The sequence below is a fragment of the Eulemur rufifrons genome, chromosome 3 (assembly GCF_041146395.1).
Source record: "Eulemur rufifrons isolate Redbay chromosome 3, OSU_ERuf_1, whole genome shotgun sequence".
Classification (NCBI taxonomy): domain Eukaryota; kingdom Metazoa; phylum Chordata; class Mammalia; order Primates; family Lemuridae; genus Eulemur; species Eulemur rufifrons.
Genome location: NC_090985.1, coordinates 96,070,003 through 96,097,269, shown reverse-complemented (window position 1 = coordinate 96,097,269; position 27,267 = coordinate 96,070,003). Strand labels below are relative to the sequence as shown.

Genomic DNA, 27,267 nt, shown 5'->3' with positions numbered 1-27,267 from the left:
GAGAGCCTGAGTGAAGCCATTGTCACCCATACTAGATGCTAACCTCTCTGAACAAGGAAGTTTCAAGGAAGTCGCTGCCAGGTACAATTGAGGATGGATGAATCACTAAGCCGAATGCCTTACAAACTGTGGCACTTACCTTTCTGTGATAACCATTTATGATTAACCTTTATGGCCTGACCATAAGACAATGCTGTTCATGGACCGCTGTTTCCTAACAAGGTTTTTGAACATATAAAAATGTCACCGTTGCCCCATAAGGGGTCCCCTTCCTGCTTAGAAAGGACCCCCTACTCTGTGGAGTAGGATCTGTTGTCTGTCTCTCAATGAACTTTCTGTTGCTAGTTCGCTCACTCTTGAATTCTTTCCAGTGTGAAGCCAAGAACCCACTTGGAGACTTTAGGGGGCTTTCCTCCCTTCGCTGGGGCACCCCCTGCATAAAAATGATACCAGACACATGGCCACAAACCAGAGGTTCAAGGTCTGAGTTTAGAGAGGGGACACAGTAGAGACTGATGACTGATGTCTACTGGGCATTAGCATGCATCGAACCCTGCACTAGGCCTTTTGTAACTGTCAACTCATTTAATCCTTACAACAGTTCTATGAGGAATTGCAGCCTGGAAAAAGGGTCTCAGAGAATTCAAATCACTGGCCCTAAGTTGCATAGCTAAGATGATTTGAATCCATACCTGTGACGTGAGAGAGCCTGTGGCCAAGAGTACTAATGCCCACTTTCCCACTCTTAGAAATCTTCATAGGCATCAGACAGAGTCATGGCTGCTGTAATGAAAACTACAACCTCCAGTGTCCCTTGTATCTGACTAATAGTATTTCAGGCGAGTGTTGCGTGGCAGCTTCTACAAATATTCTTAAAAGGCAAACTGGAGCCTTGGTGTCTTTCATCTTCATCTCTTCTTAAGTTTGCCACTCTCTTTCTTGACCATAGTGATGATGGCCACACTCTGGGGATGGCAAAGCAAGGATCTGTCAGTACTTGGGTCCCTTGGACTTCACAGAACAGACCCAATATAGATGACGTAGTCTGTCTTACTCTGGACTTTCACCTGACGAGAGCACACTTTTACAGTTCTTAGATCACTGTTACTTGGGGTCACTGTTGCAGCTGATACAGAAATTGGTATCTTACAGGGAGTACTGTACATAACAGAAATGGAAATAAGTAGTATGACTAAGGTCAAGTTCTTAGGTGGAAGGTGGTATGTGTTCAGAATCTTACAGATTCTGTGGCAATCTAGTAATACTTGTCTGGCAGTGGGAACATTTGCCTCAAATGGATCCTACTCTACCTTGAAAGATGTATTATCTGGTGAGTACGATTGTAGCATGAGGGGAAAAGGTAAGACAAACTCAGAATTTTGCTGTGGCTTGGGTGTTCTGTGGCTTTAAGTAGAGTCTCACAGAGGAGAGTGCAGGCTGGAGAGCACTTTGTGCAAGCAGAGGTGTAAAGGAAGCCAGCTCCCTCTGCCTGCAAGCTCAGTTGACTGAGAGGGTGGCAATTTGGAGCCTTGGAGGGTTGAAACAGCCAACACCCTCACTCTCTGTACCTGATGGGAAGCCCTTGGAAGTGGCCTCAGGACAAGTAAGACTGTGATCCTAAGCCTTCCATCAAGGATTGCCAACACTGTGGCAGAAACTGTGAGTTCACACCCAACATCTGTACTTACCTTTTCCCACAGTAATAGAAGCCCTGACATTTAGCTGGCTCATGGTGGCGGTACAAAATAAAGCCCATACTTCTCAGCATCCTTCACAGATTAGTTTAGTCAAGTGGCTAATTCTGACCATAGGATGTGGTGTTTGTGGGGTGTACAATGTCCATGGATTGTCCTAGAAAGTCATGGGGGTGCTTTCTGTCCCCTGGATTCCCGTAGGCTGGAACATGAGCATATGGCTGAGGTTTCAGTGGTCGCTGGAGACCACACTCATCAATGATGCTCAGCTTGTGAACTTGCATAGCTGAGCACAAGCACAGGAGCTTGGGTCCCTGACACTGTGGAGCACCCCTCAACAGCGACCCTAAGACTTGTTAAACATCAGAGGGAAACACACTTCTACTTTCTTCAAGCTCTTGTCACCTTGGGTTTTCAGTTATTCCAGATGAGTGTAATCCTCATAGAGGGAGCAGCCTTGATGCAGAAAGACCAGCCGGGAAACCACTGCCCCAGCGGGAGCAGATGGTAAGAGCCTGAATACGGCAACCGCAGTGAGGGAAACAGGCTAGTGAGATCGGCAGGCAGAACAGACTGGATTGGATACTAACTGGACAGGGAGGTGGGAGACAAAGTAAAAGTAGAGCCATACACCTGGGCCTCTGGCTTGGACAGTGTGGAGGAGCAACGGGCAGGGGTAAGAGCCCCCAGAAGAGTCCACAGAGAAATCCAAGGACAGAACCTGAAGAACATGGACAATTCAAGGAGGAAGAGGCCAGTAGGTAAAGGTGTCACCAGGACCAAGGGCTGAGAGATGGATAATGTTGGTAGTGAGAAGTCAGATATAATGAGGAATAAAATCCCTGAGGATCTTTTCACAAAAATCACTGCACTGTGGTGGCCATGGAAGCTGGGTGGCTTAGGCACCAGCGTGAGCCAAAGAGGTGGACAGATTACCCTGCGCTGCATGGTAAGTGGTGTCACTAACGGAGGGAGAGGAGATGTGGGATGGAGGTTTTCGAAAAGTCTATTTAAAGTTTCACAGTCTCCAGTGTGTTTATGGGGTTCAGGGGAGCAGCTCTGGGTGGAGAGGTTGAGACATGAGGGAGAGAACGTCTGGCGAGGCCCTGGAGGGCCCCGGTGGCAGGGCCAGCCTGAGCAGCTGCTGCTTCCCCTGAGGCTGAGGAGGAGAGAGGAGGCGGAGGTAGAAATCAGGCCTTCGAAGGCGTCAGTCTGGGGAGCTGAGGGAGTTAATACTTTGCAGCTTCGATATTCTTGGAGAGGTGGGAGAGAATGACACTCCTAAAAAGCAGGTGCTGGTGTTACGTGGGCTTTAGAAGGAAGGTCTGAAAGGCCACCACGGGCAAGGGGAGAAGGAAGCAAATAGACACACAGAAGCAGGTGACGGCCCATTGGCTTCGTGGGGAAGGCCGGTGCATTTCACTTTTGGCCTTTGTAAAATCCAATGGCAAACACAGATATGAGGCGCCAATGAAGCACTCGCTGATGGCACTGGGAGGAGCTGCCTTCATCCCCGCTCCCCTCACTGCTCAGGTGGTGCTGACGCACACTGAGGGCACCCAGGTGTGCAGACACTGTCTGGCACGTGTGACAGAGCCTTCTGCACTTGCACCCTCACAAGCAGCCTCCCCAAGGGGCGAACTCCAATGGCTGGTGCACCTGCTATTGCTTTGGTTTCCAATATGGTAGCAAGGTTATGAGGGAAAGGAAAAGAACGCAGACCAGAGGCCTCCCCCATGGCCCAGGCATGGTTTGTTCACTGACAGCAAAGGGAGATTGTTCAGTAGCCTGGAAGGGCTGTGAGCTGGGGACACTGGGGTAAACCCAGGAGAGGTCACTAGCCTGCACATGTTGAGGGTGTCTACGCTACCACATGTTCTCTTCACAGAGCTGCTCTGCACGGGACATGTTGCCTCATATCAGTTTTTGCCCGGTGGCCAAATTTTCAGTCATAATTTTCTCAAGTGCTGACTCCCAGAGGTTGGAATTAGAATTTTTCAAGGATCTCCAATTTACTCTGCCTCCAAGATTCTAAATGATTTCATTTGATAGACCGTGAGCATCTCGGCATGAGGACTCTAAGGAGCGTGCAGTCACGTGTGGCCTGGGTGTCCTCTTCTATCTTGGCATCTATTAGGGACTGTTTATGTCCCCTCAAATCCATATGCTGAGGCCCTAACCTCACATGTGTTAGGAAGTGGGTGTTTCAGGAGGTAATTAGGGTTAGATGAGGTCAAAAGAGTGGGGCCTTCGTGATGGGACTGGTGTCCTTAGAAGAAGGTGGAGAGGGATCTTTCTCTCTCTCCACACACCCTGAGGAAAGGCCACAGAAGGACACAGCGAGAAGTCGGGTTATCCACAGCTGGGAGGAGTCCCCCCAAGAAATGAATCAGTCAGCACCTTGATCTTGGACTTCCAGCTTGCAGAGCTGTGAGAAATAAATTCTGTTGTTTAAACCATCCAGTTTGTGGTATTTTGTTATGGGAGCCTGAACTGAGACAGAATCACAATGTAAAACCGTACCCAAAAAAAAAAAAAAGAAAAAGAAAAAATGTGTGGCCACACATTTTTACCAAAAAAAAAAAAAAAAAACAAAAAACAGGTTTTTTTTTAAAGAAAAATTACAAAAGACATTTATTGCAAAGATGTAGTCTAACTCACATACCACATGCTCAGAACTCCTCAGTTTTTGAGCAGCACCGCGAGTACAGGGTGCTGGCAGATGTGTCCCGGAGGGCAGAGTCCCCGCCTTGGGGCACAACCCTGGTCCGGCAGCCCCTCTGCTTCCTCAGGCTTGCATAGGTGTTGGGCTTCATTAGGATTAAATTTCAGATGGAAATGGGTATAAAACACACACTGAGAGCACTTGCTCCTCAGGGGCATTAAATCACCTTGTTATTTATTGCCTTCTGGAATCCTCTAATTTACATGTGGTCTCTTCTCGTAGAAGTACCTCAAGTAAATCTGAATTTGTTTTGACAATTTTATGAGTAGTGTAAAACCACAATTGAATTTCAAGCCTTTGGTGCAGTCTGGCCAGGATGCACTCCAATTAGCAGTAATTGCCGCTCACGCTGTTGTGACGTGGAGGATGCCCACTGTGCCCGGACCTTTGTCTTACGGAATCCCCCAAGAGTCTCCTCTTTATTCTTCAACTAAACAGACGGGCCCCTGAATATACGCTCTTGGAATTGCAATATCGGAGCAATATTGTGCCTCTCTCTTAATTAACCTTGTTAACCAAGGATTTGGAACATCAGTGGGTTAGTCTGAGAGGCCTTTTGATCCTGTCAGCACACGTTTACAGTTGAGTGAGACGTCACTGGGACATAAACGCCTTTATCCTTTGGCCTACACCAAGGAACTCTGCCATTCTTTGAGCGATGATGTGATATTCTTGTTTGAAGAAATAATGTTGTAAAGTGCTTAGTGTGGTGCCAGGCACAATAAATATTAGTTATTATCATAAAACAACTTTTTACAAAAGCCTTTCCGAATGGGAGGGAAATACAGGACAGGTTTCAGGGTCATGCGAGCTGCTCAAGGTCAGTCAGTCCACTGTGGGTTCCAGATCCCACACCCCTGAGACTGTTGCCCCACTAAGGGCATCTTACCCTCGAGATATTCAAACTCTCAAATCTTTTTTGCTTTTTCCATTCCTCAGTTTTTTATTTTTATCCATCTTCTATTTGTTTGGCTTTTGTTCTCTCTCTCTCTTTTTTTTTTAATTTCACATTATACAAGGTATCCATGTAACAAAAACATTTGTACCTTTAACATTTTGAAATAAAAGTAAAAATCAAACTCTTAATTCTTTTGACTCTTACAGGGTCTCCCAAGGTACCTCTCATCCCCCCAGGAGGACAAGGGACAAAGGCTGCCGTTTCTCTTGCAAGGCAGGTGCCCCCACCAGCCTGGGAAGGACTTCCAGGGATATGATAATTAACATATTTTTCTTAATCTTGCTTTTATAGTTAATCTCCAAAGCATGAAAGCACTTTGCCAGTTGATTACACTGTAAGAATACAATAGATGTGAAGGGCAGCACTGATGAATACAAATGCATAAAATTGCCCATTCTGTGGAAAAATACCTCAATCTGAATCCCAACTTGAAATACTAAGTTAAACACTTCAAATTAGCCACTTGATTATGCTTTTGGAGTAAGAGGTAGCAGTAAGTCTAACTCAGTAGAATTTCATTTTCATAGTAAGAAACAACTGTTCTTTGCTCTTGTCTGGGAAAAACAGTGATCCTATTTAGGTTTGGTCTGGGATCGCTGCCTATGTGGGTCGCTCAGGGAATGCCCAGAGAGGCTCCCATGGGCCAGGAGCCAGACTGGCACTTGGGCTGAGTACCCAGCGCACTCAGAAGGAAGTGTTTGTGTAGCTGCTTTGGAGAAAAGGGCACAGGAGGCAGGCCTTGTCCACACTAGGTGCTATAGGTTCAAAAAGGCTGATGCTCAGAGCAAGGCAGTGGGAAATCCAGCGCCGCGTGTCCTCTGGAGAGGGCATCCCAGCTGGGCGCTGTGCGTGCCCCTCACCCTCAGCCGGCTCCCCAGAGCAGGCTCTCCCGCACACCTGCTCCTTTGCGCCACCTCCCCAGTGACCACGCTCCGGGCAGCTCACGAGAGACGCTTCTCTCTCTCACATCTGTTGCTAATGGAAATGACAACAATGGGTCTTCAATTTTTGGGGGAGAAAAACAACAAAAAACAAAACTCAACATAAAAGGTGAAACATAAAAGGTGATAGCAACATTATTTTTATAAGTATTGGTTGAAAATTCTAGTCCAGATAACAGAATAAGAATGGTACTTGTGGACTCCAGATATATTCTACTGTTGGACAAAAATACTTTTCTTTATTGATACAGGCATTGTGTAACATCGGGTATCAGATGACATCAGCCTTAGAGTTGGTCTTTATTGTTTCTTCTTATGGCCCGTGAAGCCCTTCATTGCATGAAACATGCCCAGATAGTCAGCTAGGAGCAGTCCCATCTTGACGGGCAAGAAGCTAAAGAGAACACAAGAGTAAACTTTCTTGGTTATCGTTCGTGAGAGCTGAAAAGCAGTGTCACCTCTTGTTGCAGATAGTCATTCCCTCACGCACATGCTATACCCTCTTAGTGCTACCCAACTCAGGGTCACGCAGCCCTTGTCCACAATATGGGAGGATGCTTGCCCAGGGCCTGGACAGCTCTGCTGGTTTTACTTGAATTATTCAATTCACTTAGCATTTCAGTTTCCAAAGGGTCCCTACACTGTATGATGCCAGAGAAGGAGCATCATGTATGAGCAAGTACTGTGGAATAGAGGCAGGCTTTGGAAGCAGACAGGCCTGCTGGAATCCTGGCTCTGTCATTTGCAAGGCCAGCTCGGGCAACTGACTTAGCTTGCAGGCCTCAGTTTCCCCAAGTGTAAAATGAAGTCATAGACCTTTCTTTCTGAGACTACCGTGACGATGAGATGCAACAGTTCCTTTCACCTTTGGCAAGACTAAACTAAGATTTCGTACTTCTCCATCCTGACTTGCCCCTCTGCAAGCCATATACACACAGGATCACCATCCCAACGGGGCGCTCTGACCCACTGACCTTGAAATTCAACACTGCAGAGCAAGGAGTGAGCAGGCACAGGAAAGGTGGGATGTGTTCTGAGGGTGGGGTAAGGAAAAGGACCCTGTGCTCACTGTCCCTGTTTGGGACCCCAGGATCTCCTGGTGGTTCATGCCCTTCCCAACTTGAGGGCACTGGTCAAGTGTTACCTTCTTGGTGCGACACCCCTTCCCCAAACACCATGCTTAAAATGAAATCTCAGCTTGCAGCCCTCTACCCACCACTTCCTTTTTTGCTTTATATTTCTTTGCAGCACTTATGATCTTATGTTTTATTTTACTTTTTGTTTGTTTCCTCCCTACCACCTGGCCACCAAGAAGATAATTTCCACAAGGGCAGGGACTGTTGTCTGTCTTATTTTTTGCTGTAACCCCAGATCCTGGGACAGTGGGCAATGCCATGACACACATACAGCACTCTCTAAATGTTCATTGAGTGAATGTTTGATGTGATCCCTTTCAATGAGCCTTTTCCTGTTTCCTTTAGCCCTCTCAGGAACTATCTGGCCCTCTCTCAAAATGTGGCCCAGAACTAATATGTCATAAAATAAACATAACCTCCACAGCTATTCAAAGTAGAAAGATTAAGTGCCACGTTCCCCCAATTGGCATCACTCTACTGTAACCTGCTATGAGGCAGGAAGCACGCACTGTGCTGTGCATGCGCACCTTGCCCACCAGCCAGTGCATTGCACTGATCTACAAGCTCTGACAAACATTGTCTCTACGTCGTAAATGAATAAACTGAGGCCTGAAGAATGAAGGGCATGCTCAGAGTCACACACTCAGTCAGTAGCGGGATCAGAAACCCAGATTTCAAATTGCTTGTCAAAAACCCTTTGCCCTGCCCCACATAGCCTCCGTCAGCCACCCTGTCCCTTTCTGTGCCAGAGGAAGCCTGTTAAAGTGACAGGGTGCAAGAATGACTTTCAGTTCACTGTATAAAGTAGATATAATTAGCTAACAGAAAAAGAAATTTTTGTATGCAGGATGGGCAATGGCTGCCCGCCAGCCCTGTGGACATGAGGTATAATATCTATGTTCAAATAACTGAAGAATTGTCATTGTCAAGAGGAAAGGAATTACATGGAGAGCTAGAGGGCAAAGCTAGAAGCAACAAGAGAAAGTTAAAACAGACAGAGTTCCACTCAACAGGAGGAGTGGTCCAATATGGCAGGTGCCTCCTTGCAGAGCAGAAGCCGCTAGGGGCAAGTAGCATGAGATGGCCCGTTCCAGGCTGGAGAACCCCCGGGATCGTGGGCATCAGCAGCTGCTTCAGCAGCTCGGTCAAGCGTTCAGAAGCCGCAGCTGCCGCATTTCAGCACTGAGACCCAACGAGGGGCAGGGGAGGCAGTCAAAAGTACTTGCCTGTGCTTTTAAGAGCTGGTTTTCCTTTAAGTTTTTTCCCCTCATGTTCTGTAACCATCCCACAGCTCAAACGTATCATCTCTTTCCATTTTTACCCACACCACACACTTCTGAAGCATTTCGGGCCTTGACTGCGGGCCCTGTACTTGAGGAAGCACTGCCGTGGGATCTATCCCAACATGATTATTGATGAGCACAAGGAAATCTCTCCTAAGGAATCACTGTTTTCTTTTCATGGCATTCAGTAAATCCACTTATTTTGGCGACAATACGATACTAAGGTGGCAGGAAGGGTCCAGCCCCATTTTCTTGACTCACAGGGGCAGCTGCACACATTTGGGATTGTGTCAGCAATGGGCACAGTAGGGCTTATGAGATTTTCCTTTTTAAAATTCATTAATTTAACAGATATTTTTAAAGTGGTTCCTCCTGGTGGGATTTGGAATAAACTGTTGATTGGCACATTAGGGAAATAATAGAAGCCGATATTGTTACCTTTTTAAATACATTAGGAAGTACAAAACCTTTGGTATGTACAAGTACAGTTGTTCTTGCAGAATAGCATCTACTATTTTTCTGACTACATATTCTGGGTCCAGAATCGGCAACAGAGAAGGACAGCTAGGGCATTAAAAAAGAAAACACACAAAAAAAAACCCAAAATTAATAAAACTAATTTTTAAAATTTGGGATAAAAGGTTGTTAAGACATCATCACTTATTTCTTTCCCTTCTGGATTTCATCTGTTTTTATATTTACTTCCTTATTATCAATGCAGAGAGCAATAATATAACTAGAATTTGAAATGGAAAACGATGATTCTAATCAATACCTGGATGTTACAATATATATACATGAGAAACCATATTAAACAAACGTTCTAAATGTTTGTAAAGCAAGCTGTTGACGACAATGCCTGCCATCTCCCTGAGATGCAGAATTGGGCACTTGTGCCTGCCATGGACTGAGTGTTGAATCCCCTGCCAAAATTCACATGTTGAAGCCCACATTCCAAATATGTTGGTATTTAGAGATGTGGCCTCTGGGAGGTAACTACATCACGAGGGTGGAGCCCTCACGAATGGGATTAGTCCTCTTGTGAGAAGAGCCTGTGGGCACTTTGGTCTTGGGCTTCCAGCCTCCAGAACGGTGAGAAGAAGTTTTAGTTGGTTAAGACACCTAGTGTATAGTATTCTGTTATAGCAGCCCCTTTAATATGACTCAGACAGTGCTCCTTCAGTGATTTGCAGTCCTCCTGGAATCAGAGAAGGTAGAAGGGGACTGGGCGGCAGGAAGGGGATGTGGCCAGGAGGACCCAGGAGATGGAGGAGCAGACCCGGGGCCTGGGCGGTACCGGGTGGGCACTGCCCTGATAAACCATTTTCAATCAACTTACATACAAAGAATTCTGAAACCATTTATAAATCATGCTGACCCTAGAAAACTATCTTTCAGACAACTTTAAAAAACAGATAAAGTCAAATAGACAGCCAATCATTTTTTAGAATGTATTTTCTTTGCGATTCAAAGGACCTACTTACCCAGTAGTACAACCTTCAAACATTCCAGTTTTTACAAAAAATGGGCACACAATCGTGGTTTTGATCCCCTTGTGTTTTTGAGCAAATGTTTCTATAAATACAGATTCAGCAAATCCAAAGGCTGCAAATTTACTTGCGCAATAATCTGAAAAAGACAAACACTGATAATGTATATTCTGAAGTTTTAAAATGGCATTGCATTAAGGTTCACTCATAGCACTAACAGCAACAGAGAATGTGACAACCATGTGAGTTCTCCCTTTGTATAATCTTGGTCCACCCCCACTGGAAGGCGTGAGGAGTGGGAAGGGATATGGCCAACTGCAGCTCATCTGGTAAGGACCAGGTGGCTCCCAGGACAAGAAAGGCTACAGAGATGCTCCTACAGGCCACACTGCTAGACTTCACTTCCTAAGTCAATGAATTGGCAGCCTCGGTGCTAGCTGTTATTAACACATGGGGCATAAGATGTGTGTCCAGCCCCTGTTTCAAAAAACTTCAACCCCATTGGGGCATGAAGTTATACAAGAGAAGAAATAAAACACTAAGCAATGTAGGAATCTAGGCAAGAGAGGTTAGCATGGGTCACAATTCTCAGATTAAGTTTTCTTCCAACTGTAACTCTTTCTTCCACTTCTAGGAAAAAAAAAAAAAAGGACTTGGTAGCTTCAACCTCCACCTCTTAAATACCTTGAAAATGCAGGGAAGGGGGAACTAGAAAGTGGCATTTATGTCTGCTTTGAGCTATCTTTAATCACACTTGCTTCAAAAACACACCTGAGTATAGAATTCACTGAGTGAAAAGATTTGGAGAAGAAATGGTGTTTAGGTGGATTAGTGCCTTCCTTGGCCTCAGTCAGAACAGGCGTACTTACTTGTTATGCTGTGGTGCAGTTATTAATACTACAACGGGCAAGATCCAGGTTACAAGTGCCAGGCAGAGAGCTGACCAGCCCCAGTGCTGCCCAGATGGTGGGGCAGAGGCTACAGGCAGAAAGGGAAGACGATCTGGAGCAGCTTCCAGGATCATCCGGGTCACCTGGTAGAAATGCAGCTCCCTGAGCCCTTCCGCCCCTGAGAGCCTGATGAACAGATATGGCCCAAGACCCAGGGAATCTGCATTCTAAACTAGCACCCCGGTGCCTCTCATGCATGGGAGCCAAGGCCCACCTGGCGGGAAAACAAAAGGCTCACACTTGTTTCTGAGGTGAGCTGGGGGCGGGAGAGTCTTGTATCTGAAGATAGAAATATTGAGTCTGAAAAAGGACTGATGTTAGCTGTAAAGATGCCTGTATGATTTCAAAGGCCTGTGAATTGTCAGGCATATGAGAGAGGGGCAATAATAACACCTGATAAATTCTAAGACAGAGAGAGGAAGGGAAGTCCAGGATCCAATGGGGATAGACTGGTGATATTTTGGGTAACTGGTGGCTTTGCAAAACCTATTCATGTAACACACATACTGAGCTAAGACTAGTTTTGTGAATCTTGAACTAAGCCACTTAGCTCAAAAGCATTAGGAAGCGTCCAATCGGCAAACTGTCCCATTTGCTAACCATCTGCTATCCGAGTGTTGCTGCTACAGTGTGTTGAATGAGTTGCTGCAATGTGTGTAAGCCAGGATGCAGGACATTTGTTCCAGGGGATGCCCTAGTAGGTAAGGTCAAGGTTTCTCCTCCTCCTAGAGCCAGTTCCTGGGGTGGGTCTCCTTGGCTGAAGATCTCGGTGGATTTCTTTGCCCCTCATCACCGCTATTAAGTCAGCTAGCTGTTTGCAAGGGAGATGAAAATGACCACCGCTTGCTGCAGGTCTTCAACCAGTGGAAAAGCAAAGAGGTTAATTTTAGGTTTCTTGAGGTGAAGATACTTTCTCCAAACTCACAGCAGAGAAGACCTCTTCATGGAAACTTCAGGAGAAGGCAGGGTGGTTCTCCCTAATATTCTGGTAGCAGTGCCAGGTGAAACCTGGGGGACAGTTCTTGTGTTGATCTCTTGTGCAAGAAAATCTATTACCGAGGCCTCTCTTTCTCTCTTTTAAACCCAGGGGATTACATAAGACCTAATGATTCCAAAGGACATCATCCAACTTTATGTAAGTGTATCTGATGGGCAGTTTTGCTGCACAATGAAATTATCAATATAGTCTTACCTTACTGACTATACTTCTTAGCTTATTATCCTTTATTATTATTGCATCAAGTCAATGCTTGTTATTAAGAGCTATTATGTAAGTTAAGGTTACAAGGAATTTTGCAATTGTAATGTACTACCTTTCTCTTACCTGCCAGTCCATTTACTCCAACTAATCCAGCTGCACTTGAAATGCAAACTAAATGTCCATGGTCATTAGCAATCATAGCAGGGAGAAAGGCTTTATAAGTCTAAGAAGAGCAAAGGAAAACTTTTAATATTTAATACCATACTGTATACTTTTCTTAGATGTTTTAGGATCATTGTGATTAAAAATCTTTTTTTCAAGGCCGGGCGCGGTGGCTCACGCCTGTAATCCTAGCACTCTGGGAGGCCGAGGTGGGTGGATCGCTCAAGGTCAGGAGTTCGAGACCAGCCTGAGCAAGAGTGAGACCCTGTCTCTACTAAAAATAGAAAGAAATTATCTGGCCAACTAAAATATATATAGAAAAAATTAGCCGGGCATGGTGGCGCATGCCTGTAGTCCCAGCTACTCGGGAGGCTGAGGCAGGAGGATCGCTTAAGCCCAGGAGTTTGAGGTTGCTGTGAGCTAGGCTGACGCCACGGCACTCACTCTAGCCCGGGCACCAAAGCGAGACTCTGTCTAAAAAAAAAAAAAATCTTTTTTTCAGCTCATAAAAATACCCAAAGGCACTGGGATATAAACACTTAAAACATCTGGAAAGTAACCATTTTAACCTGCTAAATAAATATTTCCCTATGGCAATTCTAATATTATTAAAAGTAATTTATTCAGATTTATATTTTTCCTCACATTTGACTTTTAACAATACAATATTAAGAATTAAAGTAGTATAAGACAATCTTAATTAAGGCAGCCACAATCCAAAAACTGATATGAGTACTCAAAGATATGATTGTTTAGATTTTTATTGCCTTTTTTCCCCTTGACTTAATTTTGAATTCCAAATTTCCCTGAACACTGTTCATAGGACAATCTGTTGTTGGTTTCAATTTAACAAGAGCACTTTGTTTTAAACTTATCTCTACTTTTTTGATTTTTTTTTTTTTTTGAGATAGGGTTTCCGTTGGTACCCCACACTAGAGTGCAGTGGCATCATCATAGCTCACTGCAACCTCAAACTCCAGGACTCAAACAATTCTGCTACCTCAGTCTCCCCAGTAGCAGGGACTACAGGCACAAAAACCATGCCCAGCTAATTTTTCTATTTTTCATAGAAATGGGGTTTTGCTGTTGCTCAGGCTGGTCTTGAACTTCTGGCCTCAAGCAGTCCTCCTGCCTTGGCTTCCCAAAGTGCTAGGATTACAGGTATGAGTCACTGTGCCTGGCCGAATGACAGTTTCTTATTTTTATTCTATTTCATAAAACAGAGTATCTGTTTTAAATAAGGTATGTCTGAGTACCATACAACACCTTTACCTCTGAGTGGGACCTGGAGAAAGAAGGTAAAAGAGAGAAATAAGCTTTTGGAGAAAATGTCTTCAGCAAAAAAGTTGTAATTAACCACATCTGAAGTCAACCAGGAGGTAAGAAAAGGGATCTACAAAGGCCAAACATCCTGTGCTTGCCTGCATTGCAAAGTCTCAGAGAGACACTAACAGGTGGAGAGAGAGGAGGAAAATCAAAACAAGTACAGCAAAGGAAACAGTGCAGCATAATAAAAAGCACCCTGTGTCCAGGGTCTGCCAGCTCTCGGACTTTCTAGCAATTAAGTCACTACCTCGGTGCCTGGCAATGTGCAGGTGCTCAAAGAATGTATGTGAACTTGGCCAGATGGAGTGAACAGAGTGAGAGGATATGAGGGGGTGGTAGGGACCTGGGAAACACCAGCCTTTAAGGAACAGCTAGAGGCAGAGAGAGAGAGAAAGAGAGGCAGAGGAGACCATGAAGGAGACTGGGGGAAAACAGGGAGGTAGGAAAAGAGCACATAGCCATGGAGTGGAGACTTCCACGGGGTTTGTGGTCTTCTTCCTTCTAACTATATATTGAGTATGAACACAAAGGAGGGGGACATTTGGGACAAGGGAAATCATTTACAGTAGTTCCTGTAGGAACATGGTGGCCACTAAGTTCTGAATCTTTCTATTTTTCTCCTGAGTACCATACAAAACACCAAGAGTACCACTAGCACCATTACATTTTCGGTGGAAGTGGGGGACAGAAAATGTATAAGTTCTAAATTACACTTCAAGGGTGCTGAAGAAGAATTAGGTGGGAAAGTGTAGGGAGAATGCAGAGGGGTGCTCACAGTCTCCAGCAAATACTCCCAGAAGGAGAGAGCCTTGCCCAGGGAATGGAAAGTGTGAGCAGAGCTGGAACCAAATGGGTCAAAAGCTGGGAGAGGCACCAAGAGGGCATATGCATGGCAGGGGAGGCCTGACACGGCTGGTCTCAGCAAAAGCCAGGAAAATGCAACTTCTGGAGTGCATCACTTTACAAGTCAGGGCTGTGCCCTTGGTGCTGGTGGCATGTGGTCATCGGGGCCGCTGGTAGAACCTCTCCTTTCTTGGGTTGGGTACTGAGTAAGGTGACCATAGGTCTTGCTTTGCCCAGAATAGACCTGATTAACACTTGTTAACTAATAATGCTCCCTTTCAAAAGTGTCCCAGCTTAGGCAAATTATGCAGTTACCCTGGTCATGTCTAAGTGCAGTCATTCTCTATATAGCCTGGAGCAAATCTTTAACATTCTGACTCCTTACCTCACTGAGCTGTTTTAAGGAATATATGTGAGCTGCCTGGGAAAACCCCAACATTTGACAGCAATCAATAAATGGTAGTATGATCATGAGGACAGTTCTGTCTTTGTAGGATTCCCTGAGCCGAGGTTATGACAGCTGTCAATTAAGTGGGATCAGGAGAGGACAAATGGCTAGACCAGGACAAGTACAAAATTGAGAAATCTGTGCTTTAGAGGCTAATAAATTTGTAGAAGATCAGGAGGAAAGTACTTCTAAATGCCAGAATAACTTTACATTTATTATGAGAAGAAACAATAATTACCCATAAATGTGCTTTGAAATTCACATCAAATGACTTTTCCATAAGCTCATCTGGGCAGTCAAGGAACTTTTTGCCTGTTATGATTCCAGCATTGTTGATTAGGATGGAAATATCGCCAACTTCTTTTTTAACCTGAATTGAATAACAAGAACACCACCACCAATGTAGTAAATTCCTTATATGATCTAGGTTTTATTTTCCCACAGTTTTATATATTTTTTTATCTTCGTTAACTCAGACTGAATTTATGCACCCTAAAAACAAAATTTATTTCCTTTGCTGAGTCTACAGTGCACTAGAGATCTAATTCTTATGCTTTTCTTCTCATTTCTTCCTCTCTTATTAAGATGGTTCCAATGCTCAAATGTTATTTTCCTTCTATAATTAGAGATGTTCCTAGACTCAGTGATTACTGACTTTGTCCTATGCTCTGTGTAAGTGGCATATCATTTTAATCAATGCCATGGGACATAACACAGCTTCATTATGGCCAAATGTCATATAGATCTAGACCTAGCAGACATGGAGATGCAGGTGGAGCAGGGAACAGAGGAAGAAAGAAAATACAGTCATACATCTTTTAATGATGGGGATACCTTTTGAGAAATGTATCATTAGGTGATCTCATCTGTCATGTGAACATCACAGAATGCACTTACAGAAACCAAGATGGCACAGTCTATTATACACACTGGCTACATGGTATAGCTATCCTATATAAACCTGTATAGCACCGTTACCCTACTAAATAATGTAGGCAATTGTAACAGATTGGTAAGTATTTGTGTATCTAAATATATCTAACATAGAAAAGGTAAAGATACTGTAAGAATCTTATGGCACCACCATAGTATATATGGTCTGTCTATTGACCAAAACATCATTATGCAGTGCATGACTGCATGTACTTTTAACACACAGTGCAGATTAGAATCTGCCTGTTTTCATTAACTGGCCGGTTTTCTTCTCTCTGAGGATAGACTCTCTGAACTTGGGGCTTAGCTATGATGGAAGGACATAAGCTTTCAAAGTTATGGGGACCTGGCAGAGAGGAAACACTGTCATACCACTCTGAAAATTTTCTCCTTTATTACTTGTCTAAAGGATACTTCTTAAAAATTCTCTGGTACTTTCCTTCTATTCACAATAAAAAGTGGAAATGGTTGGTTTATAAGGATGGGGAATTATTCGCTTCCCTAAATATAGAAGAGCACATAAATAATTCTCTCAAAGACCCCAAAGAGATAAAAGCTCAAAAATAAGCTAGTAATATGACATGTTTGACCACTTCTGACACCAAGCACCTGGCTCAGAACTAAATCTCAGGTTCAGGGAAGAGGGAGGTAATTATGTATAGTGCTTCTTATGAGTTTGCCCTGTACATGATGATCTGTTGTATTTTAATATGAACCAGTTATTGTTTAAGACCGGCCAGACAAGTTGTTCATAGTCAGTGTAAGTCACCATGCCATGTGATTGATGCTTAACGTATAAACAGCTGACATTGCAAGGCAGGCTGTAGCAAAGACTGCAGGTCAGCTGCACTTGGAAGGGTGGTCCCAGTGAAAGACTGTGTGCGCTTGTCAGGTTTGAATCTCCAGGCTGTACGGAGCAGCCTGTGATTCAGAATCAAAAACTCACCAGCCAGTGACCTACAACCTTAGTGGGGGAATACCAGTTGAGCCTGGAAATTGCGGAAGAACTTTACAACCTAGTTGGGCTGCTCGTGGCAGGCTGGTCTGATTCTTCCTTCTCACTAAACTCTGGGAACCACAGACAAAGTGTCAGCAGAGTGATGTGTAAAGTACGCAGGCCAAGATGAGGGCACAGAAATCCTTATGAGGGACATGTATGTGCCACTACAAACTAAGAAAATCCTTGCAGTGGGCATACCGGAGCTCTGGTTTCCTGAAGCTTTCTTTATATGAGCATCTGTACAATCGCCAAAGAAGCAAATGCAGTTAAGAGTCTATAGGATGTATGAAAGATTCTGATTTTCTTATGACCACTTACGAGACATACACACTCAAACGTGAGGCATTGTGGTGAGCTGCATAGAGCCTCGATTTAAAATCAGCCTAAATATGAATTCAAAGCCTGACTCAGTCATGCTCTAGCTCTGTGACCTTGGGCAGGTGATTTAATATCTCTATATCTCGATTGCTTTTATCCTCAGAAAAGGCTGCCTCCACCTACCCTAGACTTATACTGTTATAGAGGACAGTACAGTCATACACTTAGTGGTTTAGGAGAAGGTACTCAGGTGTCAACAGACTCAAGTGCCAGCTGTAGCTCTGCTCCTTACTGGCTGTGTTTCTTAAGTAAGCTACGTGCCTACCCTAAGCCTCGGTTTCCTTATTTGTGAAATGGTAATAATAACGGGCTTTACTCTATAAGGTTTTAATACGTACAGGATACTTAGCACTGTGTCTTGAGTATAGGAAGACCTCAGAAATCCTAATTCCCACTCCCCCGAAATATTTTTTAAACTAAAGGGACACTGGAGATAGGCTAATAGGCACTGACAAAGGCAAATGAACACAGCAATTAATTGACATATGTCGAAGTTTAACAGTAAGCACCCACAAGTTACCTGATCGGCAACTCTATATATTTCTTCCCTTTGACTGCAGTCACAGGTATAGGCGTGCACTCTTGTGGCTCCAGCTTCCTGAGCCATCTTGCTCGTCTCCTCATTCTTTTCCTTATTGATATCCCAGAGGACAAGCACAGACCCCAGGCGGGCAAACCGCAAGGCTAAGAGCCTTCCAAGGCCACTGCCAGCGCCTGTGATCAGCACTACTTCACCAACAACGCTCTTCCGCGGCTTTGGGAGTAGGGCAAAAACCGCAGCCTCCACGAGAGCAAGCAGCGACTTTGCTAAGAAAATGAGCAATTTCTTTGCTGACCGCCAGTTGGAAGACATGTTCTGGCTGACACCTATAAAGAAAGACAGACTCAGACAAAGACATAGTTGTCCATTTCCTCCGTTTTCTTAGTCCTTGGAGCTCTTACTTTATGAAACAGTACAAGTAACTGAGATGTGTGCTTTGAACTGCTCTCGGGGTAGCAGACTCTGAACTCAGAAAGGGGGAGGAACCCACAGGGACTGTATCTGCCCAGCTTTCTTACCTCGACCGGGCTTGGCGCATACTTGCATGCCTGCATGTGCTGCACACAACAGAAATGTTTGTTCATCAGGAACTGTAACCACCTCGCCCAAATACAACCCAAAAGGGAAGTTCACTATTTCCTCACAGTTAGCCTTTCTCCATAATAATCACGAGTTCTGCTGGCTGATTTTATGTTCAAAGTCTTGACCATATCATGTGTATGACCTAACTGCTACATCTCCGGCTTCATTTTTCTCTCCTTTTAGGTTTGTGCTTTCTCATTTGCACCGTTGTTCTTTAATTTTGCATTACTATTTAAAATCTGAGCTTGGAAGAGGGAAATATAAAATCCTATTTGTATAAAGTATTTGGAGTGAAGTAACTAGATAGTCTAAACCTTTCCCGTCTGATTGGCCGTCAGCTCCAGAAACCCCTTCCCCAGGCTCTGAAGACTCGGCCACCTGCTCCATGTCACTCACCACTCTGCCGTGTAACTGCAGGTGTTGCTGCTAGCACAAGCATTAGTGATCCCTGGCCTCTTCCAATGAAATATGGTTATAGGAAGTATACTTACAAGCAAAAGTGAATGTATGGTTCCATGTTATTGTAAAGACTCTTTCCCACAAAGTTACGGGATGTGTTAAATTTCATGGCCGAGGGCTTCTCTGGTGTCTCCGTCCCACGGCCCACTGAGTCCGAAGCTGATGGCTAGGGCGCAGCGTGAACAGGCGCTGGCTGCTTCCCAGGCCAGGGGGCCGCAGCAAGTCTGCCCAGGTAAAGGCCCCGGCCGGAGTGGGTAGGGAGGGGTGGGTGGGCAGACAGGCTGACAACCACAGCTTGGGAGGAAAGGGGTGAATTGGGGGCGGTGGGGGCGGGGAGGTGGGAGCACTGAGCCGAAGAGCAGGGAACAGGGGCCGAATGGATCGAAGAAGAGGGCCCCGGGAGGCATCCTGCCCTCTACCCCGGGCGGGGAGAAGGGCTGGCAGCTCACCCCTCGTGGGGTAGGGATTGGCGGACGCCAAGGGAGCCTGGGCCTCGGGGACGCGGCGGCCGTGTGCTCCCGGGAGGCATGGCGCTCTCCGGGCTCTCGGGCCCGCGCCCCTCGCGCGCCCCCGCGTTAAACCCGCCCGCGGGGCGGCCTCCCCAGACCCTGGCTAGGCCGCGGGGCGGCAGACGCGATCTCCTCCCGGAGCCGCCCTCGGGGCCGGCGGCCTTGGCAACTTACCCCGGAAACGCTGTCGTAGCTGCCCGCCGAGAAGCTGGCCTCGTCCGCCCCAGGCACCCGCGTTCCTGGCTCGCAGCTCCGCGAAGTTCCCGTGTTTATTCCGGGCGCCGTCTGGAGCCGGAGTTCAAGGGCGGGACCACTACGGCCGCCCCTGCGCCGGGGTGGGGCCGCCAGCTCGCCGCGTGGGCCCGCGTTGTTTTCTTGCCGTCCGTGGCGGCCAGGTTTAAGAAGCTGGAAATGCCGTCGTGGAGGCTGGACGTGCGCGCCAGGATTTCTCATAGGATTAAAATTTCCAATGCCCAGACTGCACCCTGGATTATTAAATCAGAATTTCTGGGTTGGAAGGGTCCCATCAAGAGCATTGAAAAAGTTCCCCAGGTGTTTGCAAAGCAGAGCCCCGAGGTTGGGAACCCTAGTGTTAGAGAAGGAGAGCAACAGTTGCAGGGGTCCTGCGCTGAAGGGCACAGGGAGGAGTGCTCCGGTTGCATCCGATTCCTGCACTTGGGATCCAAAATCAACAGCTTCTCTGTCGGGGAAGGTAAGGAATGTGGGTGTAGGCTTGGGAGCCGCCGCGAGGCAGGTGGATGCCGGCGGAGTGGGTGCAGCGCTGGCAGGCGGCCTAGGGGGAAGAGGGCGTGGGAGAGAAGTTTGTTCAGTAAGAGGAAGTTGAGAAATAGAGTAAAAGTCTAATACCGGCGCTCTTATCCGACCAGTATTTGTGAAACATCCTCTCTGTCTACAAAAATCCAGAAGATACAGCAATGATATATCTGTCAAGAAAAAGAAAAGATTTATTCATGAATAAAATTAGCGAAAGATAACTGAGATGCTTATAATGGAGGGTGGAATTTGATGGGTGGAATGAGGAGCCAAAATGACAATAAATTGTGGGATGTTGAAAGAAAAACGGGGAATCAGGACAAGGTTGGGTTTGGAATTCATCCCAGAGCTGAGTAGGACGGGAACAAGTGTCGAGGCTCCAGGAGAGCAGCCCGAGCCAGCCTACATCTGGGACAGATCTGGGGGCACAGGAATTGCACATTTGTTCTTTATTTGGGTGAGAGAAGAAACACGCAGGTCACATAAGTCTGGAAAAGTAGGTAGAGGGGAGAGCGTTGACTGTCTTTTCAGTGCTTAAGAGGTGTCTTGTGTTCTGTAGGCAGCGGCAGAGAGCTGTGCGAGGCGCGCGGGAATGGGAGTGGGGCGCTTGTGTGCGCGTTGGTTTCAGGTCAGCCACCATCACCTAGGGGCACCTCTGTGTAGGGCTCCGGGGAGCCACAGAGCTTCTAAGGGGGAGGGAAGATACATTCAGGAACTGTACTGTGCGGGTGGGAGACAGGCACCCCAGGTGCTTCCCGAGTCAGAAGAGGGGCACCCAGCCAGTCTGCATAAGGAGAAAGAATGGGCCAAGGTGTGGGGGTGAGCAGCACCTGGAAGTGAGAGTGGACTGAGGCACAGAAGAGTTGGGTGGTGGGCCTCAGGTCCCGCAGCCTGCCTGCCAGGGTTCAGATGGGCGGACTTTGGAAAACACCAGCCTTCCGTCATCTTCATGGCTTCTCTGAGCAGAATCCTGGGCTGTCACTCTTCTTTTGGTCAGAAGTCCTGGGTGGACCTCAAGAAAGAAATCTCCAGAGTTTTTAGAAATCTCGTCAATAACCAAATGTGGGAGTAAGTCTTGGGGGCTGCTCTGATGATACAGCCCGGAGTCAGTATGGGGGGAACTCAGAGGACTAACCGTAGTCCTGAGCGCTAAGAAAGGATTTCTAAAGGGTCCTATTCGGCAAAGGTTGAGAATGGACAATCTCTGATAGCGATGCGCAATGGGCCAATAAACATATGAAAAGGTGATCTAAGCTTATTCCAGATTTCTTTGACCTTTGAGCCAAAGAAATGCATATTAAAACATTTCTTGCCTTCCAATTGACAGATAATTTTTAAAAAGAGAATGTCTTCATGTGGGGGTAGTGTAAATTATGCATTTCTGGAAAACAAATATGTATCAGGAGCTAGAAGGTATATATCATCCTCTGACCCAATTCCAACTTTATCTTTACCAAATAATCAGGTATTGTCTGTGGCCTTCAGGAGGGAAACCGGGTTACTGGGAGTCCCAGGGGGGAAAAAGACTATTTACTCCACTGAATCATGTGAATATGTTACCTTTTCAGGAAATCAGTGTATTAATAAAAATAAATGGATAATTAATTTCTAAGAAGTATGTGCAGATGGAGTATTCTATAACCATTTTTATAAAATCATGTTTTTCAAAGATGTGGAAAGTGTTCTTCACATAATGAGTTTTAAAAGCATAGTACAAGACTAAATATATGCTGTGATCCTATTGCTAGTTTTCTATGAAAATTTTATTTACATGCATTAAAAACATTGGAATTGAATTCACCAACATCTTAACATTTTTTATTATTGAGTAGTAGAATCATGGTTGAGTTTAATTTTTTCTTTGTGCTTCTTTTATATCTTCCAAATTTTCCATTATGTACATATTTTTATTTTATGATAAAAATATTTCTGAGGACATATATACACGGATGCTTCCATTCCAGATGGCAGACTGAGCATATGCATTTATAGCCAATTTTCTTCCAAAATTCCATTGACATGAAAAAGAAGATGTAAAAATGCAAATAAAAACATAATAGTGTTAGAAATAAGAAAGAGGCTACCAGTAAGGGCTGACTAGAGCTTAGTAAGCAGATGGATCCTATTTCCAGAAACCAGAACAAAAGATAACTTAAGCTAAAACACACTTGGGGAAGGCACTACAGCAATGAGTCATTCTTCCCAACAGAAACCCCGAGCAACTCCAATTCATAAACACACACAAAGAGTGGAACTGGGACTCAGGACACCCAGATGGAATAACAGTGTTATTATAAAAAACAAAACTATGAAAGTATTGAAATAAAATATAGAAAAATTATTTTGTAATTTGGGGCTAGGCAAGGGAAAAAAAAAAAAGAAAACCCAGAAAGCATAAATTATTGATTCGACTACATAAAAAATGTAAATGTCTCTACAGTAAGGAAATATCATAAGCAAAGTAAAATCACAAGCAATGGACTAGGAGAAAATATTTTAATATAAAGAAGTGACTATTGGTAATTAGCCATGATATATAGCATTTCTACAGACAAATTTGAATAAGACAGTAGGAAAAATGGTTAGAGAAACGCACAGGCAATTCACAGAAAAATCAATACAAATAACTAAAAACTTCTGAGAAGATGCTAAATTTCGCTGGCATTCAGGGAAAGGCAAGTTGAAAAGGAATATCCTTTTTCTCAGCCAAATGTCTACATATTACAAAAGTGAGATAAGAATCCGGGATTGGGAAGGGTGTGAAGGTCAGGCATTCTCACAGTTTCTAGGGATACCCTGCAAAGCTGGTGTGTCCTTTATGGACAGCAGTTGGGCAGCAGCTGTCATGCCTTTTGACAGGTATTCCAGGTCTCGGAATCCCTCATATAGGATATTGCCATTTGTGCAGAAAGCATTTTCATTGACTTGTTTGTAATAGTAAAAAATTAGAAGCTACTTAAATGTGCATCTATTCCACGTATCATGATACAGTCTTATGATAGAATTCTGTGAAGCTGACAAGAATGAAGTTAGAAATATATTTAACTGTCAGGTAGAGATCTCTAGGGTGTGGTAAGTGAGAAAAAAGGATGGGATTATTCCATTGAAGTTAAATTTATGATTACTGTACACTGTGCGTGTGTGTGCACACGCATTTGTGTAACACATGGAAATGCATAGAAGATCTGGAAGGATATACACCAAACTGTTCACAGTGGTTACCCCTGGGGTGCATGGCCTCCCATGTTCTGATATATGTTTCTATATTGTTTGATCTTTCACAAATGGCATGGATTCTTTTGTGATGTTAAAAACAACAAACATTAAAATATGCATACTTTCTATCTTAAAAAGACTCATTTTAAGTACATATTGTCTTTGTGAATTACTTTGTAAAATGGTGGAATAAATCCAGTCACCAGATGTTACATTCAAAATATATTAGTTTTACCAAAATGTATTATTTTGGCAGAAGGAAATTATGAAATGCTCAGAGAAGAACATGATTAGTGTAAAGGTAGATTTGTTTGTTCCATGACAAGAGGAAAGCAGAGTTAGCAGGAACAGCAGTAGGAAACAAGCATGTGAAAGAATAGGGCAAACAGTACATATGAATAATGAATCCAAGAGTTGAAAGAGGCAGGGGACATGTTTCCTGTCACCTTGTTGGGGAAAGTAACCATATTCCAAAAAATGCAAAAGTTTCAGAAAGCGAGGACTCAAGGAAGACGGCAATAGGACTGGGCATGTGCGTGGAATTCCCTGTCTCATCCTCATTCCACCTCTCGCACAGAAGACAAAAGGATGTGTTGTTATATATTTGTTCTTGTTCTTCTGTTTATCCCAAGATCATTATCGCCTCTGACAAACTTTTTTTTTTCCTGAATACTCATCCCGTGAGTGGCATGGTAATAAATTTATGTAGATTTGACCTAGATTGTTGTGCCAAGGTTGCTGAAATCATGTTGGAAGACAATTCAAATACAACCGGTGTCTCACAGGTCCAGATAAGTTCTCTTTTCATTTGGCTTTTTTCTTCTGGGATTTCTTCTTGTTTTTGATTCTATCCTTGATCAGTGGAAATACTACTCTTGCAGGTCATTCACTGCCTATATTAAATATTATTATAGCTATAGAAACAACTGTTGGTGAATATGTGATTAGGGTGGGAAGTAAGACAGGTTTCTCTCTCTCTCTCTCTCTCAGTTTTATCGATGTGTAATTTACATGCTATAAAATTCAACCATTTTAACTGTATAGTCTGGGTTGTAGTAAATAGTTGTGCAGTTGTACATTACTACAATCCAGTTTCAGAACACTTCCATCACACTAGGAAGTTCTTTTGGGAGTGATTTTAACTAAATATTTGGCTTAGATTTATTGGGAAATGGAAGTAACAGGAATGGTATTACATTCTGGCCCCAAACACATGGGCTAGTAAACTTGTGTGCTTAGGTATTCTCCAAGGATTCCCCCCTCGCCATTCTTACTTTTCATTTACATCTATAGATGACGAGTAAGTTTCTCCACTGTCTCTCTGGGACCCTCTGTCCTGGTCCCATCCCTCTCATGTCCCAGGTTAACCCTCTGACAATGCTGCATTGCTGGGATTCTGGCTGTGGGTGATTTTCAGTCCATCCTCTCAACTTTTAGAGGCTTCCTGTTTTTGTCTGTTCTCCCCATCCCATGAGCACCTAGGATGGCCAGTACACGCCCCTCATCACCTCCTGGCCAGCATCAGCACAGGATAGGCTTAACTCTCGGGATTGTTGCTTTCTTATTATCTCGAGTACAGATCTTACTCATTTTCCCAACGGTTCAGCCAATTATTTTAAAAGAGTAAAAAAGAAATTATTCATAATTTTTAGATCCATACTGGAAGACTTTCTCTGAACATCTAGTCATCCATATATCTTGAAATGGAAGTCATTATATTCATCCTTGTAAACATTTTCTTAGAATTTAAAAATAATATTTAGAATATTCCAGGATTCTCCAAGTTTGGTATACGTGGAAGGTACGTGCACTGCTATACCACCAGCGTACAAGCTGGGTGTACACGAAAGATTTCTAGGAGGTATGTGTAAGGTTTTTTTGAAGTAGCCGGCACCAGAGAAAGAAAGACGAGCAGAGTTGAAAGGGATAAGTAAAGAGGCTTTATTGGAGCGCTCCCGGGTGGGGGTAACGAGTCCAAGGGACTCGGGCGAGCCTCACGGGACCCACGGAGGGGGACTCAGAGAAGCTGCCCCGCCCAGAAGTCTGAGTGGGTTTATATAGATTCTTAGGGCTGGGGGATGGGAGCGTCTTCGGCCAGGAGATGTCGGTGGGAGGAGTGAGGAATTTCTTTGTTTCAGCTTTGGGGCGGGTATTGAGGGATAGGAGGGACTTCTTTTTTCATTAGGGAAGGGAGGGGCCTGCCACCAGCCTTACAGTATGCAGACTGGATAATTTTAAGGGCATCGATTTCCAGGTCTTCAAACTCCACACGTGCTCTTTTCTAAAACTGATCTGCTGGAGAACAGCCTGTGGTCTGCTGGTTCTCCTTTCTCACCTCTCCTCATAATCAACCTTGTCCTATTGTATAAAACGTGAGAGTACCTCTCACCCTCTCTGAATCTTACTCTGTGCGATGAGGCACAGTAATCTCTATAGCTCTGTGAGCCACAGTGAAGCCATCTTGTATGCAGGCTAGTGCAGCCATCTTGTGTACGGACTCACTGTTGTGTGAAGTTAAAAAGAAAAAAAAAATACATGAATAACAAAAAAAAAATTATACAGTGATTAACTTATAAGTGATTGTTTAAAATCATTAGGTATGTATAGTTACATTGTAGTACGCTTGGCAGTTCCTTAGAAAAATGTTCCTTGGATGTTCCTCAAGGAAATGTTCCTTGATTTAACAGATGCTATTTGCTTCTGTAAGTTTGCTTGCTTATGAATTATTGTAATCAACATATTTTTAGCCATATGTGTATTATTAATATTGTTAGTGGTGAAGATATATAACCCCTGCTCACTTTAAGATCGGGGCCATTCTCTGTCTCTGGACTTTCCCAGAACAGGGGGAGGTGGTCGCTGGCCAGCTAATAAAGACTCCTAATTTGGCTCAATTCGGTCTTTAGGTGGTCATTTCTGGCATCTTAGGCTATAACACTCTGGTTTTGCTCTGGGCTACAAACACCTCCTGGGTGACAGTTGACTAATTCAAAAATGGATAGGTGCCAAGGAAGAGCTCCACAAGGGCAAAAGCAAAACTAGCCACAGTGCAAAGTGCTAAAGAGGACAGTGCCTTTTTCATCCAGGTGGGAGACTCAACACTTCATGCCTTCTCTGTCTGTGTTAGAGCTAGAATTTAGAAGTGAGATTATTGTCATGGGAATGCATATTAACACTTTCATTTTCAAGGCAAAGTCAGACGTTTCCTAACACTAAGTGTAAATTTGTTTTGGCTCTTTGGTTTGACAGTGAAAACTGGCTTTGTCCTTTGCATGGCAGATTCATCTCACGTGAATGAGATGAATGTTAATGATAAAAAATATGCTTAAAGTATGTGCAATACACAGTACACTGGAAATTGCATCTTTTCAATTTCTTACATTTATGATTGAAAGATTTATAGGTGCCAGATTAAAGTGTGTGAGGAGATATATAATTTTAAAAGTTTTTCTAGGCATTTTCCCAACAAGTTTGAAGACCATTGACATGTACGGTGCCATTTTTTCTTTATGTTTTTGTCTTTTTAATTGCTTTTACAATTACTGTTTTGGTATTTCATCATTTTGGTAATTTTAATAATAGACTTGGAATTCATGGTTCTAACTTCGTAAAACTTTTAAAACCTGTTTCATCTAGCTGGAAACTATGGAAAAAATAAGCAGAGGGACTATCCAGTTATCAAATACAGTAGATTTGTATGTAACTCAGCTCCCTGATG

General features: G+C 44.2%; 1 protein-coding gene across 1 annotated transcript; it reads right to left on the bottom strand.

Annotated features, from left to right (window-relative positions):
* Positions 1-6,618: 6,618 nt before the first annotated feature.
* Positions 6,619-18,321, bottom strand: LOC138381409 (epidermal retinol dehydrogenase 2). Its single transcript, XM_069465620.1, has 6 exons — positions 17,989-18,321; positions 15,396-15,527; positions 12,502-12,601; positions 10,222-10,366; positions 9,176-9,301; positions 6,619-6,712 (listed from the first exon to the last, which is right to left on the bottom strand). The coding sequence occupies exons 1-6, from the start codon at positions 18,319-18,321 to the stop codon at positions 6,619-6,621; spliced, it is 930 nt and encodes a 309-aa protein (XP_069321721.1).
* Positions 18,322-27,267: the final 8,946 nt, after the last annotated feature.

Excerpts from the sequence above, each read along its gene's own strand:
- LOC138381409 (XM_069465620.1), bottom strand. The coding sequence starts at position 18,321 with ATGTCTTCCAACTGGCGGTCAGCAAAGAAATTGCTCATTTTCTTAGCA. Across the intron at positions 15,528-17,988 it reads TATATAGAGTTGCCGATCAG|GTTAAAAAAGAAGTTGGCGA; the intron begins GTAACTTGTGGG and ends TATTCAATTCAG. Across the intron at positions 6,713-9,175 it reads TTCCTAATGTATTTAAAAAG|CTTCTTGCCCGTCAAGATGG; the intron begins GTAACAATATCG and ends TGTTCTCTTTAG.